Below are 19,992 nucleotides of genomic sequence, written 5' to 3'. Positions count from 1 at the left end.
TAAAAGATGTCATATGTTGGGGTGATTACTGCAGCTAACAACTATTGAACATTCCCCACATGTCATCTTCTGTGTTAGGTATCTTACACACATTATTATTTAATCCACATAACCCCATGAGATATTACTATACCTGTATATTATAAATGAAGAACTGGAGATTTGTTAAGTAAATTACGTTATGCCATACAACAATATATCAGGTGCTATTAAAAATGTTTCAAGAACAAGGAAAAAAAGAAGAAACGTTAAAAAAAATTTAAAAAACCCAAAACAAGAATGTTTCAGGTATTTACTGACATTGAAAGATACTCAGAGCATATTAGTAAAAAGCAGGCTACAAAACAGCATGTGACATCATATGTGCATATTTATGGTTACAATGTTATCAGGGGCCGGGCACAGTGGCTCACACCTATAATCCTAGTACTTTGGGAGGATGAGGCAGAACAATTGCTTAAGCTCAGGAGTTTGAGACCAGCCTGGGAAACATAGCGAGACTTTGCCTCCACAAAACCAACAATAACAACAACAATAAAAACTAGCCAGGCATGGTAGCAAGCACCTGTCGTCCCAGATACATTGTTTGAGCCCAGGAGGTCAAGGCTACAGTCAGCCATGATTGTGCCACTGCACTCTAGTCTGGATGACAGAGCAAGATTGTCCCTTAAAAAATAAAAAAAAAAAAAGGTATCTGGAAGGATACCCTTTAAAATATCAATAGCAACTGTCTTTAAGTGGTATTATAGAATTGATAGGGGTGCACTCTTCTTTATAGTTTTTCTAGAGTCCATAAATTACTCTCATCCCACCTCCAATTGGCAGAAATCATTTTAAAAATAAAACTATATAAGTAAGCTATTTTTACTTAAAAAAAAGAAAGGAAAGAAAAAGTATAAAGGAAAGGGTGATATAAAAAGTACACATAGACCATATCAGTTTATCTATTTATTTTTTTTTTGGGACAAAGTCTCACTCTGTTGCCCAGGCTGGAGTGCAATGGCATGATCTCAGCTCACTGCAACCTCCACCTTCTGGGTTCAAGCAAGTCTCCTGCCTCAGCCTTCCCAGTAGCTAAGATTACAGGTGCATGCCACCATGCCTGGCTCATTTTTGTATTTTTAGTAGAGACGGGGTTTTACCATGCTGGCCAGGATGGTTTCGAACTCCTGACCTCAAGTGATCTGCCTGCCTCAGCCTCCCAAAGTGCTGGGATTACAGGTGTGAACCACCACGCCTGGACGCATGTTAGTTTATTCTTATTTATATTACACTAGTTAACAGATATACCAGAAGGTTACAGGATAGGTCAAAGAGCCCCTGCTACACTGAGGCACAGGAACATAGGTGGTCTTGATGTAAGGTAGCCCTCCTAATATCATTAATGACTGATAACACTAAACTTCCTTTTCAGAGTCACATTCAGAGCCTTTTGTCCATTACCTATTGAACAGTGATTTCTGGTGTCCCAGATGGTACCAACAGCCATCTACTGCCCTCGGTAGGGGAGCTCTGGGAAGCAGAAGTAACTGGCTGGCATTTATAGTTGCCATCTGACTGTCAAATAGGTTTTCAGGAATTCATTATGTTAGAAAGCAGGGGACAGCCTGTACTACCTTCTCTAAAATGCATCCACCTTGAAAGCGGATGATATAAGACTCATCCAAGCATTTATTGCCTACCATCTTAAAGCAGGGGGCCCCCACACTTTAGAGTTCATGAATTAGCACAATGTTCATTTCTACGATCGTCTGAATACCCCCTAGGTTCTGTTCACAAGATTCTTCATGGAAACAACCATCTTCCCATCTAATTAAACTAGAAACCAAATTAAATTACTGTTACTATAAGCTTGGAAAATTTAAAGTTGGTCCCAAGAGTCACTGTACGTTGGAAAAAAATCCAGTCATGAGAAACTTATATCTTTAGTTACACACATGATCAAAAATAAAACACTGAAAAAACTAACACCTGCACTATTGCATGTGGGTCAGTTTTCCCAAGGCAAGGCCCAGCTTAAAAGCCACTTGCTGATGGCCTGACCCCATCAGGAGCAGCCTTTTTGACAAGCAAAGAAGGAAGTGAATTCAATGATGGCATTCTTCACATACCTGCCCTCTTTCAACAAATATGTCTGCATGCCTACCATGTGCTGTGATAATACATGCTCTGAGCTACTGAAGATGATAACCTATCAACAGGCATCTTATGTACAGAAATCTAAAAATAAAGGCTAAACATACTAGACTTTTAATCTACAGAAGTCAGCCTGTCACAATGAAAATAAAACTACAAAAGAACGTTAAGCCTAGCTCAGTAACTAACTGGTTGGGAAGGTAAGCACAAATCATCTTATCTGTTGGGAATCCATTTCCTCAGGGGTAAAACTGAGAATTACAAAGGCAAGGCATCGGTGATCCCATACAGACTGCCGATCTAGGATTAGGCTTCCAAACCCCAGTGAGGCCTAGAACACAACCTGAGTGATGCTTTTGCAGGCAGGAAGAAAATCCTAACAGAATATAGTTCTGTTAAATTAGGCACTGCTAGAATCATAAAACATGAGCCAGAAATAAGATCACAAATGTCCCAGTTCTCATGAAGTCTATTCTTGGAAATGAAAAAATTAACTACAAAATAATGTACAAGTTTCCAAATCTATTTAATTATTCAGAGTTTTCTGAGGGAGCATGATACAGAGGAGAGTACCAGGCTAATAATCAGTCAACCCAAATTTTATTTCCCGCTCTACAAAACGCTGCGTGAAATTGGGCAGCACAACCTGACATCATTACCGAAGTGCGGGGGCTAGAATGACAATCTTTCCAGTCTCTCTAAGCTTTAAAATTCTATGACTCATCAATAATTTAGCCACTCAGTTTGCTTTTCAACTGCTATGTATCTGGGTTTTTGTTGTTTTCGAGATCAGCTCCCTGCTCCACAATAAGCCAGTGTTCAAAGGAGAGGGGCAACAGCAACCTCCATGATTCAGATGCCTCAGCAACCCGGATACTCACCGAAAAGAAGCAAGGAGACCTCTGATGTCACTATCATGCATTAAAAATCTGTGCATTTGACTTCTAAGAGAAATTTGCAGACCATCACTCTAATTCAATTTATTAAACTGGTTAGAATTGTCTAATATTAGAAATCTGCTTTCTCAGCATAGAGAGGAAGCAAATCAAATTTGAGGGTGATATATGTAGAGACAGACAGGGACAACAGCAAGAGGAAGAGGATATTACAAGAGGAATTACAAAGGGAATATCATTTCTGCAGCAAAAAAGCAAACAGGCAGACAATGGCATTAAGTTTATAATCCAGGACATCTGAAATGGGAGAAGATAGCCCCACATATCTCAACAGCTCCTGTGGGTATTAAATGTCATACCACATTAAAATACTGTGAGTCATTGTCTTAGTCCATTTTCAGTTGCTATAAGAGAATATCCAAGACAGGGCAATTTATAAAGAAAAGACGTTTATGTAGCTCACAGTTCTGGAGGCTGTGAAGTCCAAGAGTATGGCATAGGCATCTGCAGAGGATCATCCCATGGCAGAAAGTGGAAGCAAGCACAGGAGACACAGAAAAAAAATAGGACCAGGCCAGGCATGGTAGCTCACGCCTGTAATTGCAGCACTTTGGGAGGCCAAGGCAGGTGGATCACTTGAGGTCAGGAGTTTGAAACCAGCCTGGGCAACATGGTGAAACCCCATTTCTACTAAAAATACAAAAATTAGCCAGGTGTGGTGGCGTACACCTGTAATCCCAGCTACTTGGGAGGCAGAGGCACGAGAATCCCTTGAACCTGGGAGGCGGAGGTTGCAGTGAGCTGAGATCACAACACTGCACTCCAGCCTGGACAATAGAGTGAGACTCTGTCTCAACAACAACAACAACAACAACAACAACAACAACAACAACAAGAAAAGAAATAGGACCAAACTCTCTCCCTATTATAATTAACCCACTCCTGGGATAAAGGCCTTAATCCATTCATGAGTTGGTGCCCTCATGATATAATACCTCTTAAAGACCCACCACTTAATACTGTTACATTGACGATTAAGTTCCTAAAACATGAATTTGGGGAGGCACATTCAAACCACAGCAGTCCTGGTATAGCATAATTTATTCTCTTCTTAGTGACCGAGGCTCATACTGTTGACCAAGGAGGCAGAGAAGTATATTAGAAAGATTTCCATTAAAAAAGCAAGCAAACAAAAAACCTTTGGCACTTATAAAAGGGTAGGCTTAGTTTTTGAAAGTCACTTCCATGAAACAATTCATTTCTCAATAAATAGCTACATTTCATAATTTTTGCATTTAATTGTTATATCTTAGTTCATTTTAAAGAAAAGAAAGTGACAAAGAGATATGCTCCAGTTGCCAGCTGACTGAGCCGAGAGAACCATAAAGGCTTGCCGCTTATCCCTTGGGTGTGGGCGCTAACCCCTTCCCCCATTCCCACTGCTACAACCACACTGGCCTTCTTCCAGATCCTGGAGTATGCCAAGCTCTTTCTAGACCCAGGCCTTATGAACATGTTGTTCTCTCTGCCTGAGATACTCTTCCTGGCAAAATTCTATTCAAGTATCAGTTTAAATAATTTCTCAGTGAATCTTTCCTAATGCCCCAGACTAAAAAAGACCTGTCAATTATTCCAGTCGTTACTATTTTTCTTCTTGGTAATTACTACATTTATAATTATATATCATTTAGTGCCATTTTCTCTATTGGTCCATAAAGTTCCATCAAGGCAGAGGTCTGGTGTTCTACACCAGTTCCCAGGACCTGATAAGTGCCTCATGTGTATAGGTGCTTGACAAACAACTGCTGAATTAAAGAAAAACAATAATATTTAACCTTTACTAAGCACTTATTATATTAGTATTATATATTAAGGTACTCACTGTTAATTTATAAAGAAAGCAGCAGGCTCAGAGGCGTTAAGTAATTTGCTCAAAGTCAAAAAGTTGGTAAGTGGCAGAGCAAGGTTTCAATCTCATGTCTGTCTGACTCCAGACTACACATTTCATGACTACTCTTTCTTCAGCATTGTGGGAGGCAAAAGTGATGAAGGACTCATAGTACAAGCTGGGCCCTACCTTTAAGGAGTTTATCATTTAGGGAGTAAAACTTCCATAAATGAAACTGAACACAAGACAGAAGTGTTGTATTACATGGCACAGTCCAAAATTATAGAAGAGAACAGGAAAAACTAACAAGGGCTAGAAGGGCATTCAGACAGGAAGAAACCCATGAAAACAAAGATGGAGAAGCAACAGACCATATGGGGAGCTGAAGGGACTGGTTAGAAGGTCCCTTTAACTGGAACAGAGGGTTAATATAGGCCAGGAAGTGGTGAAATAGTAGGTTAAATAAATATGCACATAGGCCAGGTGTGGTGGCTCACACCTATACTCCTAGCACTTTGGGAGGCCCAGGCAGAAGGATCACTTGAGCCCGGGAATCCCAGACCAGCCTAGGCAGCATAGTAAGACCTCATCTCTAATTTTAAATAATTGTTAAAAGTTTAAAAAAGCAATATGCACATAATAAAAAATAATTCCATCAACATTCTGGTCCGCTATTCTTTCAAGCAAAGTTCCTAAGAAGTACCTATCACATTTCACTAATATTTCTTGAAACTTCACAGAGATCAGTAGAGTGCAAAGCTAACAGCAGCTGCTCAGTTAAAGAAAGGGGTGAAATATGCAAGGTGCTATTTCAGAGCTATCAACTTAAACCAGAGTCATTAACTCTTAACAAATTAAAGCTTAATGAAGGGGAAGAAAAATTGTTATTAAATTATAGTCTTTAAAAAATAATTTGGTCAGGTGCAGTGGCTCATGCCTGTAATCCCAGCACTTTGGGAGGCTGAGGCAGGCAGATCACCTGAGGTCAGGAGTTCAAGACCAGCCTGGCCAACATGGTGAAACCCCATCTCTACTAAAAATACAAAAATTAGCCAGGTGTGGTGGTGCACATCTGCAGTCCCAGCTACTTTGGAGGCTGAGGCAGGAGGATCACTTGAACCCAGGAGGCAGAGGTTGCAGTGAGCTGAAATCATGCCACTATACTCCATCCAGCCAGGACAACAGTGAGACTCAGTCTCAAAAAATAAATAAATAAAAATAAATAACTTTAAGTTATTTCAACCTATTTACTAGTCAGGCACAGGGATATGTGCCTGTAGTCCTAGCTACTGCAGAGGCTGAGGCAGGAGGATCACTTGAGCCCAGGAATTCAAGGTTACAACAAACCATGATTACACCCCTGCACTCCAGTCTGGGTGACACAGTAAAGACCATGTCTCTTAAATTTTTAAATTTTGTTTAAAATTTAAAATTTTGTTTTAAAACAAAACAAAAACTATTTAACCACATATGCTTGAAGCTATTATAACCAGATGACCAGGTATCTGATTACTGTTTTCTGATTATTAATCTGATTATTTTCTTCTCTATCTCCCATAGCTTCAAGAAAGGCATTTTGGGCTGGGCGCGGTGGCTCACGCCTGCAATCCCAACACTTTGGGGCCGAGGTGGGTGGATCACGAGGTCAGGAGTTTAAGACCAGCCTGGCCAAGATGGTGAAACCCCATCTCTACTAAAAATACAAAAATTAGCCGGGTGTGGTGGCGGGCACCTGTAATCCCAGCTACTTGGGGGGCTGAGGCAGAGAACTGCTTGAGCCCCGGAGGCGGAGGTTGCAGTGAGCCGAGATAGTGCCACTGCACTCCAGCCTGGGCAACAGAGCGAGACCCTGTCTCAAAAAAAAAAAGAAAAAGAAAGAAAGGCATTTTGAATAGATGATCTCTGCCTAAACCTATCTCCCACCCTCCTCTTTTTTCATCCTGAGTCCAGTGATACAAGTAGTACATTTTTTTTTCCTTTTAGATATGGGACCTCACTATGTTGCCCAGGCTGGCGTACAGTGGTTATTCACAGATGCAATCATAGTGTCCTATAGCTTTGAACTCCTGGGCTCAAGCTATCCTCCTGCCTCAGCCTTCCAAATAGCTGGAACTCTAGATGTGCACCACTACCTACCCCTAATAAATTTTTTTGTATTTTTGGAAGACAGTATCTCGCTCTGTTGCCCAGGCTGGAATGCAGTGGCGCAATCATAGCTCACGACAGCCTCAAAACTCCTGGGCTCAAGTGATCCCCTCACCTCAGACTCTTGTGTGGCTAGGGCTACCGGCATATGCTACCATACCAGGCTAATTAAAAAAATTTTTTTATACAGATGGGGTCTCACTATATTGCCCAGGCTGGTTTCAAACTCATGGGCTCAAGTGATTCTCTTGCCTCAGACTCCAAAAATCTTGGGATTATAGGTGTGAGTCACCCTGCTTAGCCAGGGCTAATATGTCTTAATCCAGATGCAGTTCTTGTGAGTACCTATAATAATTCTCTAGAAATATTAGAGATATGAAAAAAATTAAGCACATGTACAAATATTTAAGCATCTAACTGGTAATGTGTCAGAAGCTTTGTAGTGAAAATCATTACAAGAAATCCTCAACAAAAGAATATACACTAAATCCTGTACTATCTTCACAATGACCCTAAGAGGTAGTATTAGTACTCCCATTTCATAGATGAAAAATCTAAGGTTCAGAGAGGTTAATTTGTCCATGGTCACCACTGAAGTTTGAATCCAGATCTAATACCTGAGATCCTGTTCCCCCAAACTACTGCCTCAAACCATCATCAATTATATTAACAAAAGTTTGACATAATCACAAAGGCTTAAAAAAAGAAGAAAACCACTACATACACGTCTTACATTTCTGCCAATCTTGACTCACTTTAATTCTTGCCACCCCAACCCAAGCCTGTCATCCAACTCTGCCAAGTGATAAACCAAACGCATTTATGCCTCATCCGTCTGCTTTAATACACATGCTCCTCAGGGTTTGGCTCAAGGGCTGTATCTATCAGGATCACCTGGCTGACAAGCAGGCCCTGTGGGGGCTGTGACACATCAGCAGGTTTATTAAGGAATTATACAAATCATACTCATACGGTACTTCAAGGTTTCAAAATATTTTCACATATATCTTCCCTTCAAAACTTCATGATAATCCTCCATTTTATGTGACGGGAAACTGAGGCCTAGAAAGGCTAGTTGAGCTCTGTTGAGGGTACTATGACCTTGAGAAAAAGAGTAGAATTCACAACTATATTACTTATAACTGGGATCTCATAACTTTGCCTTATCCCTAAAGCAAGTGCATTGATTTCAACACTCCTATGAAACACTTCCAAATGCAGCACCATGTTGGGACATCTGTGTTCTACTCCCAGCTCTTGGCCAGTAAGCAAGTCAGCCAGCCGCATCAGCAAAAGGGCTCTGACCAGCTAATCGGCCCAATAATCCATGATTCAAACCATTAAGCACATTATCAGCAAGAGTTCAACCTTATCCTTGTTCACAAATGTTCAGAAAAATCTGTTCATAGGCATCACTGTCTTACAGCTCCTGGCTTCCTCATGCCTTGGCTCACATTCTTCTTCAACCAGGTCCAGAAGTCTAGGAGTGCTTTTTGGAAACGTTAGCACTTCAAGTATAAAGGATGGTCTGCCTCACCTTCTGTTCTGCTTTCCTCTGGAACCTTCACATCCAAGACCAAAGCAATGGCCGGCCTCTGAAAGGGGAACTCTTCTTGGCTCCCCATTTCTACCTCTGGTTCCTCCAGCTCTAGCCTCATGTCTAGCACTATCTGTTAAAACTCTTTCACAAGTAAGTCCTTTTGCCAAACTCACTACCCATGCCCCTCCTCTCTTTCCATCCCCCACAAAAGAGCTATTTTTTTTTTAACTTCCCTATATGTTTTCCTGGAAACCTTAGTCATACTCCCCATCAACTACCTCACCCTAAAATAAAGTTTCTGTTGACCATCCCTTGAATATATCTTGGATTTTCCTACTTTCTTCGTGCCGTTACAGATCTCTCTAAAAATCACTTCCACTTTGATTCTCTCTTCAGCCAGAGGGCTTTCCCAGAACACTGCACTGCAGTGGTCAAGCCTTCTTCCAAACTCCCAGTGAAACATCTCTGAACACCTAAATCCTTAAGATAGCCCCAGTGCTTTGCTTTGTTTATGCACAGGTCTGGACTCCACTCAGTACATGGCAGGCAGCTCAGTAAGTGTCTAAATGAATGACATCTATATAGTACTTTACCTTTAACAAAACACGTTGATAAAACTTCTCATTTGACCCTCCAAACAATCCTAAGAGCTGCTGCTCTAGTTTAAAAAACAACTGTAAAGACCACTGAAGTTAAGTGATTTTCCATAGTCACACAGCTATGAAGCAGCAGAGCCAGGACCCAAATCTGGGTATTGAGACATCTCTTTGAGATTTTGTATACAACATATTTATGTTTTGAATCCTTTGTGACAAATAGCAAATACTAGATAAAAATGATTTGAACTAACTTGTCTGGGAATTATTGAAGTTAATACAAATTTTCCTTCCCAGTTCAATTTCTCCTGGTCCTTCAGAGCAATTGTACTGTGGAACCAGACTTGCAAACTGGCTTCAGTACAATATTAGAAAGTGTGTGTGTGTATGTGTGTGTGTGTGTGTGTGTGTGTGTGCGCGTTTTAGGACATACAGGAAGACTAAAATGCTTATCCAAAGCAAACATAAGACGGATAGTATTCATAAGCCAGAGAAGGAACATACATACGTTTTCTTCTGATAAAAATAAATCAAGCCAATTAATCACATATAAGTTTCTACATGTGAATATATTTATGGTAAGCTGACCATCTATTTTCAAACACACAGGCAGCCAGGATGAAGAAAAAAAGCCCCAGTTTTGGCAGAGTACTATAGGAAAGGGAAAAAGAAAAATGAATTTACTGCTATCTGTTGGGTTTGCTTTTGGACTATTCAAGCTAGTAGCTTTTATTAGCATTAGATTTTTCAGCCAACAAGGAACAAACGGTAAAATATTACCCCCAAAATAAAAGAGAAAAATGTCATTCATAACTACATGAAAAAAAGTACTCCTGCTATCTTTAAGAACACGCATATTTCACTGAAGCAAGTTCTGGAGGTGGTAGTAAAACACCCCTAAATGTGAAATCCATGCTATGTTCAAGTTTGACTGGGAAGTCAAACAGCCACAGTTTGCTTCTAAATTTGGAATCAGCCAGGAAAACATTTGTGATCACAACCTCTGGCCTCTCCCACATGAATCATAGAATTTTTGAAAGAAATTTTAAAGCTAGTCCAAAACTTCTTGTGCTGTAGATGAGGAATCGAGGGCCAGAGACTAAAACACAAAACAGAAAATAAGTTACATTCACAGAAAACTTCCTCGGCAAAACACGACAGGTTCTGAGTGGAAGGATTTTGTTTTTACTGTGGTTTCCTGAGATTGAGATTGGGGATAGAGAAGGAAAAACAGCCTCCATCTTTCACCTAAAAATTTTCATAGGTATGAGGAATCTGTCATGAACATTCATTCAACCAAACTATCTCAAAACAACATATTACTAACCCAACTTTGACTGCAGTCACCATTGAAACAAGAACAAAAAAGCTGCCTAGAACTGACTGAAATTGATCAGCTTGTTCTTCAAGCCCCATTAATCCTCAAATCCACCTGCATACAAATCACTGAGACCACATAGTGGGAAGAACAAGTTTTCACCAAGTTTTTAAAAATAGAAGTAAAAGATGCAATAAAAACACTGATGACAAAAGGAGAGAAAGGGAACTGAAACTTGTAGAAATCTACAAATGCAGTATCTAGTTCATAATACTGTCAGAGCCATTGCCACAGTTTTGTTGTTTCTAGAAAAGCTGTATTTTAAATTACATGTCAAATGTGATGGCTTTGTCTGCCTTAATATTAGCTCCTAATTATATAAAATATCTGAGCCTCATTTCTGCAGCCTCAAAACATAGTTCACTTTCTGTAAAAAAAATTGAGGGGTAGGATTAGGTAGGAAGGAGGGAGAAGAACAAACGTTACTCCCCCGTTCTGACCATTACAACTTGGTGCTAAGCACTGCCCAGCATGTGATGGTCACACAAGGGTAACAGGCCAACTGGGACAAAGTTGGGGAACGCAGACTCTGCAGTCACCCACTGAGAACCCAATGCCTGTTGACAAGAGTTGACTGGAAACTGGCAGAGTGCAGAAGAAACTGCTAATAGTATCTGTGACCCTGACATGAAAGATCTGATCAAAACAGCAGGATAGAAAGCCTATTATTGTTGTTAATAATCACAAAAAGAAAATAGCCATTAGAAATTGAACAGAACATAAGCCTTCTTCCAATTATTTCCACAAGCAGACATGAGACTCAGATTTCTAATTAAAAATCACTGTGCACAGAGCCAAATATTTGAGTCAGCAGAGAACTTACCTAATTGTTAACACTGCATTCCCTTGGAGCCATCTGTCATACCTGGCTAGCTTTCTACTCTCATCCCAACCAAACTTCAGATGAAGACTAACCTTTCCCCAGATAAATTACACTTCATCAAATCTGCTGATACTTCTTACTGAAATATCCAATGCATAAGTCATTTTAACATCCCTCTAGGGGCTAAAGGTCTGACTATACATTGCATGAGAGAGGACTCTTCGTGAGGGTTTCGCTCACTCTGCTCAACCAGGACCAAGAAGGAGATCCTACAGAGTTCCTACTCCTTGATCCAAAGCTGAATGGAAGAAACAGAACTCAAGAGAATATTAAATAAGCTAGACGGCTGGGGGTGCTAGGGAAGGTAGGATGAAGAGAGGCCAAGTATTGGAAGAAATGAGGCAGTTAGGAAGTTCCGGGGCATTAAAGGACTGACCTTCAGACTTCCAGATGTTACAAAGGTCTGGCGATCCACAACAACAGGCCGAGGGCTTCAGCGGCAGCTCCCTGAAGCCTCTGACAGGCACACTCAGTCCTGTCAGCTTGGACTCAACCCTGCCAGCGCCAGCAAACAAACACACGCATTCTTCCCAGAGCTGACACCCCATACAACACGGCCTCTCTACAGGGCCTGTTTATTTAAGGAACCAGATGCTTTAAAGTTGGAGTAGAAGTTGGGAAGTTATGTTTAAAGAAGTAGTTAGTGACAGGAGCAGAGGGAGGACAGAAAATAAGCAACAGTTCCTGGCTTTATTCATCATAAGTTTAAAAAGTTTTAAGGAAATTGTCAAATGGTCTGTACACAGGAATGAGAAGTAAGGAAATTATGTCAGCCACCACCACAACTCTGGCCAAGGCATTTCATCTGTTCCTTTAAGACAGTTTCATGCCTACCCTCAAAGGGGTGCTTACAGCAGAAATGTTTTGAAGCAATCCAACTTAGCAACCAACAATAAAGTCTTCTAGGCCTGCTCAATTTCACGCATGTACAAAGGTTATACATGTCATGAATACTCCAAGCAGCTGAAGGAAAGAATCAGTTAAAAATGTGGCATGAAAACAGTTTTGAGTTCCAGGCAAAAGGAAGATTATTGAGTCTAGGAAGAGAGCATTTATAAATGACAGCTAATTGCTGAGTGCTAATTATGTGCCAGACATTCTTCTAATGAGTTATTACATATGTATAGATTATACAACACAATGTGATATGTTGTAATACATACTATAACTCATTACAAATACAATATTACATATGCATATATTAATATTATGTAATACAAATATATATTTATACAATAATATACATATACGTATATATTACGTATATATAATTTAACACACACTCATTTAATTCTCACAACCACCCTACAAATTAAGTGCTCTTATCTTCACTTTACAGATTAGGAACTGAGACACAGAAAACTTAAGTAACTCACCCAGGATCACACAGTGACATGGCCAGGGTTCAAATGCAGACAGTCCAGATAAGGCAGTGCTATACCACCTTACTATGGTAAGTCAAACCCTTAGAACAAAATTAGGGAGCATAATTTTTGGAAAGTTATAACTATTTATCTTTCTCCTTCGTTTTCTTGTCATCCCTTTTGTTTGTTTTTTTAGTAATAGCCAGTATTTTTTATTTCCACTTTCCCATGAGTCTATTATAGCTAACTTGTAATACTGTAACTAGAAAGGAAAATGTTTTCCTCTCCTGCCTCAACTCCTAAAATAAAGCACTTAATCATTAGGACTTCTATGTGAAAAAATATATGCTGTGTGTAATAAACCCAATGCACTTTAAATATATTTTAAATTAATAGATTGAAAAGAAATGATATGAGAAAAAAAACCTTTGAGAGAAAAAGGGAGGCTTGGGCAAAGAGAAAAACCTGCTGGATTTCATGGACAGAGAAGCCTGAGTGGTCATCAGGACACCGGTCTCCTTAAACCATAATATAAATGCACTATCATGCTTTAGCTTTACCGTGCTTTCTTGAGAAGACAGGTTAAATGCTAATATATCCTCATAAGCCACAGACACAGGTCTAGTAGTTTGCTATAACCTTCTGAGGCTTTTCATTCTCCAGTCTGAATGATCTTTTCTTTGTATCTTGGCACCCCAGCATCTAGCACAGATCTAGGCATTTGGAGGGCATTCACATACATTTGATGATGTGAATTAATGTGGCTTGAAATGAAACAGGACCAAGTTAAAAGAAATAAGAGAACCATGAACTTTTGCTTTTTCTTGGGACTCAAATCCTGTCATGTTATGTAGGAAAAATGATTCTACATGTACCTTCCTTCCCCAGTTGTACAAAGTACAATATCTCTGATAAAAAGTTGTTCTGTCATGCTGATGCTTTTATTTCACACTGTTTTATAAACGGTCCAAAAATACTAGATCTCTTCAATACAGTTCAGGATTTTTTATGACTTCTAAAACCAAATAAATAAACAGAAGAACAGGCTACTACATAACAATTCTTGGTTAAGAAGTACTACTTAACCATTTTTAAGGTAAAGGATATTAAACAAAGGCTCCACTTTTTTTTTTTTTAACCAGATACAGAAAGGATGAGATCTCTGAAGAAGAGACCATGGATGACTAACAAACGCAAAAACTTTTTTTTTTTTTTTTGAGATAGAGTCTCACTCTGTCACCCAGGCTGGAGTACAACGGTGCGATCTCGGCTCGCTGCAACCTCTGCCTCCTGGGTTCAAGTGATTGTCATGCCTCGGCCTCCAGAATAACTGGAATTACAGGCGCATGCCACCGTGTCTGGCTAACTTTTGTATTTTTAGTAGAGACAGGGTTTCACCATGTTGGCCAGGCTAGTCTCGAACTTCTGACCTCAAGTGATCCACCTGCCTTGGCCTCCCACATTGATAAGATTACAGGCGTGAGCCACCGTGCCCAGCCAAAATAGCTATTTTAAATAAGGTCACTGAAAAAAAGACTGGGAGAGAAAAACTAAAAAAAAATTATTGCAAACACCTAAATGAAAGAAATAGAAGAAAATTTCTTTACATGTGGACTTCAAAGAATGAGTGGTTTTAGGTCTACTCTTCCACAGATTTGGCCTTAGAACCCCTGAGCCAGTTTTTTCAACCTCTTTCTTTGGAATCAATATATTACAAATGACACATCAATTCAAACTAACCAGGAAGACTCTGACTCAAGGAATAAATCCAGGCAGGGCATAGTGGCTCACGCCTCTAATCTCAGCACTGTGGCAGGCTAAGGTGGGTGGAGCACTTGAGCCCAGGAGTTCAAGACCAGCCTGGGGAACATGGCAAAACCCTGTTTCTTAAAAAAAGAAAGAAAGAAAGAAAAGAACAATTAGCTGGGTGCATGTACCAGTAGTCCCGGCTACTTGGGAGGCTGAGGTGAGAGGATCACTTGAGCCCAGGAGGTCAGGGCTGCAGTGAGCTGTGATCACACCACTGCATTCCAGCCTGGGCAACAGAGTGAGACCCTATGTCAAAAAAAAAAAATAGTAATTATACAAAAATTAGCTAGGCATAGTGGTGCACACCTGTAGTCCCAGCTACTCAGGAGGCTGAGGTAAGACTCTATCTCACAAAAAAAGAGAAAAAGAAAAACAGGAGTAAATCTAAATCCAGGAGTAGCAGCAGACCTAAAGTTAGGTCAACCAGCGAGAGAAGAATTTGAAATATGGAGTAAGAATGCTGTGTCCAGCTAGCTCAAGGAAGGAAGTGGTCCAGTATAAATTAAGCATTAGTGTTGTAAAGCCTTTCTCAATCCCCCACTGTGAGAAGGAAGTCTATTCGATTTTTTTTTCTCATCAAGTAGGAAGACTTCCCAGTACTCATTCTACCCAACCTGTCCCACCCTCCAGCACTAGCTTGGCTACCTTTACACAGCTGCTGCTCGGGATGCACTAAGCACAATTATTCCTGAATATTTGTGTCTTGTGTCCTCAGATCAGAGAATTCTATTACAGGTAACAAGTATGGTCCAGATAACCAGGCAGTCCAAAGGGAGACTGAGGCTTGGCTGACGCTGAAAAACGGTTACAGAAGGACAAGTGCTGGCACAGAGCCTTGGCCACCCATCTCTGCCCCCAAGTGCAATTCATTTTCTTTGAAAGAGGAAAACAGGCAAGGGAGAAAATATATAGAATTGAAAATACATTATGCAAATGTGGCTAGCAAGGATTAAATTGTTAATTTTAGAGAAATAGGAGAAAGATGCCCAAGTTGTGCTGAAGCAAGGAACCAGGACTTTCTTAATAATTAGTTTTGTCAGTCCAGTAGTGTGCAAAGGTTGAGCTGCTTGTCCCCAGGGACAGAAATCCCATAATTTTGAAAGTCTTTTGACCAAGAGTTGGCTCAAAGCAGAATATGTGCAATGCGTTTCTTAACTATTGAAAATCTTGTCACCACGGGATATAGACATGCTAGTCAGACTTCCGTACCATGACAGAAGGTCAAATCTGAAGCAGTAAAAGAGATCACATAGATATTGCCATCTCATTTCCAAGCTAGTCCCCTTAACTATTAAAACACGGTGACCAGATCGCTGCTTCGGGCCTCCTGAACTCCCGCCTCTCCCACCCGGAAAGTACTGACCCAGAGAGGACACACCTTTGCTTCTGCGCAGCCCAACTTCTGCAAGCGCTCAAGAGTTAATTACTCCTTCACCTTCCTGGGGCCTAACAGCGTTACTGGGTCCTGATTATTTATACAGACGAAAAACGATATTCAAGAGATTTTGACAACTTAAAAAAAAAAAAAAGAATGCGGTGGAAGTCTAAGATTGCCTCCCCTGTGACAAAACACAGCCCCGCCGGCCGCCCGCCCGCCGCAGTTTCGGGGCTGCGGCCCGGGGGACGCGGGCGTGGCGGGGCTGGGGTCTCCTCCGGGAGTCGCGGGGCGCACGGGCCGGGAGGGGCACGCGGGCGGCACCTCGCACCCGAGCGGCTCCCGGGCCCGGCGCCCGCTCACCTGGTGCGTGTTGTTGGCCAGCTTGGCGACGAAGTCCCGGACCCGGCCGCACTCCTCGTCCTCGCCCGGCGCGCTGCGACGCCAACGGCCGCCGCGGGGAAACGCGCCCCCGGCTGCGGCCGCCCGCAGCCCCCAGCTCACCCCGATGGGGCCAGACCAGCGCGGCAGCGGCGCAGCGGGCGGCGGCGGCGGCGCGTCCAGCCGGTCCTGGCTGAGGGTCGCCGGCGGCAGCAGCTGCAGGAGGAGGAGGAGGAGGCCGAGGCCATGGGGCCAGTGCGAGAGGCCGTCCGCAGCTCCCCAGGGCCGCTCCATCGCCGCCGAATGCCGCCGACGCCGACACCTGCCGCCCGGCGCGCCCGCCCACCCCCGCCGGCGTGCGCCACACCCCCGAGCCGAGCGCGGCGCTCCTTGGATACGCGCGGCCGGGCCTCTCCGCCCCATAGGCTGGCCGCCTGTCCCTCTTCCCCGGCCCACTCCTCATTGGCTCGCGTCGCCTCCGGCTTCGGGGGTCCTGGATTCGGATGCTAAGATGCGGGACTGATTGGCTGGAACCGGGCAGAGACTGCTGAGGTCAACCCCGCCTCGCCCGGCGTCTCCCGGGCCCGGCTTGTGGAGTTCACGTAGGAGCTTCTCATACCTTCCCGCCGAGCCCGGGGCTCCTGGCGTCGCGACCCCTTGCCGCACCTCTAGCGCCCTCAAGTTGGGGCTGGGTTGCGTCCCTCCTGTTCCCCAGAGACACTCCTAAAATTCCTTCGGTGAGGCAGAGCCTGGAAAACCTACCCAGGAAATCCCTGAGCTCGCTCAGCTGGAAAAGGGGGCTCCATCATGAACCGGGGCTTCGGGTTTTTATAAACCCCGCTCACTGGAGCGCCCATTGTCTGCTAAGCAGCTGCCTTGCTGCAAGAAGGTGAATGCGAACTGATGTGGGCCACATCCTACGGAGACAGACATCAGGACATCCGTGACTCCTGCAAGCCTGAAGAATAGTCTTTCCATACGTTTGGCCTCTCTCACCTTCCTCTTCTGAGGGGAGGTAGGCCAAAGGCGGAATTACTTACAGGTTTTCCAGGACTTCGAATGTAGCTTAGGCATTAGGGGCAGGTAAAAGGGGGGCAAGAGAATGATCCAATGCCTACTGTACACATGATCATTTCCTAGATGCACATTTATTTTACCAAAGTGCCTTAACTCTGCAGTGAGAGCTTCGGACAAGTTTGGTTCCAGTATGTGATGTCCTCTAAATTAGCACCCCAATCCACCTCTAATGAATAAAATAAAACCCCTACGCTGTTCCCTTTACCGCAGAAGCTGCACACACAACTCCTACAACACGTAGCACAGGTAAAACCAGTTCTGAATCCTTAAGCTTACTGACTCCATCCCTTCAGAAAGCTAGAAATTGTTCAGTAGAAAAGGTAGCAAATAGAAAGATACAAAATATGCAAGTCATTACACTCAAAGCAAGTAAAGATTACTTTTAATTATAAACTGGCCATAAACCCAAATGAGGATATAGTCATTGTAGAGCAAAATGATACAATGCACCCAACCCGATATTTACATTAAAATATTTCCAGTCACATTAACTTTCAAACAAAAAGACTTAACGAATTTACAAATTTTTCCAAGACGTGAGAAGTGAAAAATGTTTTTGAATGCCATCTGAGCAGGATAGTAAAATCACTAGAATAGTCTTTTTAAGTTCTCAGTTACTGGACTGAAAAGATAAAGCCGATGAAAATTGGTGAACAATTTGTTCCTTTCCATAACTACTATCAGATTAATTTAAAAAAGATTATTTTTAAATCTATGCTAACTATGGGAGTAGATCACAAGACAGTCAGTTCCAGTAGCATGTGATTAGGTGGGGGGAGGAAAGGGGGTTATAAAGGAATATTTCTTTGTTTGGGTGACACAAAGATGAATGGTCTGTTGTCTTACTGTCTGAAAAGAAAAAAACAACTCAACAGTGCCACCTCCTGGAGAAATTACCAAATACACTTTTAAACGCTATTAAATTTGTTCCAATTATCTGTACCTTCACTTTTTAGTATGTTGCTTTTAGTTATCACAGGCTTACAGTACTTATATATTTCCTTCTTCAAACTGTATCAGCTTCTGGGACATGGTAACTTGCATATGGCACTGAGAAAATGTTTGAGTGAATATATTTATTATTTCACTTTTTAAATTGGAAACCCTAGGAACTATATTTCATTTTTGTCTAATGAGATTGACATTAAATATAAAAGTGGCACTGTCAGTTCTCCTTTGTGAGATACTGGACATAAGATTTCACCTTATTTGCAAGACTAAAGTAAATTTATCTTATTACTAAAAACCATACCTTTCTCCAGGAAACATTCTATAGCAGAAAGATAACATAAAGCAATTACACATCATGAAACCATTGCTGTTCGTAGTAAGATCACTTCTTTAACCTAAGAAAGCTTGTTTTAATATTCTACAAAAAAATCAAAGTTCTACCTCTTTGAAGAATGCCAATTATAGAAGGTACGAAATTTACTGTTTTACCAGGTAAAACACAAATATGCTGCCCAGCCAGTGGGAGGGAAAACAACTTAAGCTGAGGCGAACGGACATAGGCTAAGAGCTACTCCTTAGTATTTGGGCATTTTTCCCCCTATGAAATGCATGTGATTCAGAGACACAACTCACCTCTCCCAAAAGCAACATGGGCTTTATCCATTTCTGCATTAACCTAGAGTTAAAAAGGAATATTGTTTATTGTTTGGCTCTCCCCACTAGAAGTTTCATAGGAGCACAGATCATATCTACCATTTGAACAGCTCTCTGCCTGATGGCTAATACATTTCTTGGCATATAGTAGGTAGGTGCTCAATAAATTTGTTACAGGAATAAATGAGATAGGATTTTCAAGGGTATTTTCTATTAGGATTTAATAAAACAAAGTGATCTTTAGAGAAACAAATCTCCCCATCAACATGCTATACTTAATAAGTGTTAAAATCACTAGAAGTCTCTGGAACATTCAGTAACAATATACTCTAATTCTCTGCTTTCCTTATGTGTTATTCTAGGGCAAAATCCCTTTCTTCCAAATGTTTCCTATCATTGCAGTTTCCAAATGTATATAAACATGTTGTTTTTTGTTGAACTACAGTATGGATTTAGTATGAATTCAGCCTACCCAAATAGTCATAATTTATTAACATATAGTACAACTTCCTACACATTAATATACCCAGAGCCCAGGAAATAATTATGGGGTCCCTGTTAGTGAATTAAATCAATTCTGCATCATCCACATATGGATTAGCCATGTTGTGGACAGTGCAAGTACTTTTCAAATCTCCAGATTTCCCTATTACTCAAGAGCTGGTGATCTGAAACAAGAAAATTTGAGCTGTTCAAGTCCCAACAGCTTAATTTTGTGTGTCCATGGGCACACAGCATTAGATTCTTCATCTGTTAAGTAGTGATACTGATACCATCTTCCCATGGTAATTTTTGAGGCTGAGATAGAATGATTCTTTAAACAATCTCCACCAATCATATGATGGCAGCTCTAATGGGGAAAGTTCATCATTCATTCCAAAGTCTAATGTACACTGCTTCTGAATTTTACAGTTCTCTT

General features: G+C 41.5%; 2 protein-coding genes across 6 annotated transcripts in view; one reads left to right on the top strand and one right to left on the bottom strand.

Moving 5' to 3' along the window:
* Positions 1 to 16,818, bottom strand: part of LOC129398186 (sortilin-like) — a 55,811-nt gene extending 38,993 nt beyond the window's left edge. For all 5 annotated transcript variants that reach the window (XR_008625917.2, XM_055114755.2, XM_055114758.2 and 2 more), the window contains exon 1: positions 16,374 to 16,818. Coding sequence is in view for 4 of the 5 variants with exons in the window: in XM_055114755.2 (XP_054970730.2) it covers positions 16,374 to 16,814 (441 nt within the window). In the remaining variant the exon portion in view is untranslated. The remainder of the gene's footprint in view (positions 1 to 16,373) is intronic.
* Positions 1 to 19,992, top strand: part of LOC129398196 (glutathione S-transferase Mu 2) — a 266,011-nt gene that overhangs the window by 188,310 nt on the left and 57,709 nt on the right. The window lies entirely within an intron of this gene.

Source organism: Pan paniscus, chromosome 1, assembly GCF_029289425.2.
Source record: "Pan paniscus chromosome 1, NHGRI_mPanPan1-v2.0_pri, whole genome shotgun sequence".
NCBI classification, from domain to species: Eukaryota; Metazoa; Chordata; class Mammalia; order Primates; family Hominidae; genus Pan; species Pan paniscus.
The sequence above is the reverse complement of the archived record's forward strand: the minus strand, read 5'-3'. Positions and strand labels throughout refer to the sequence as shown.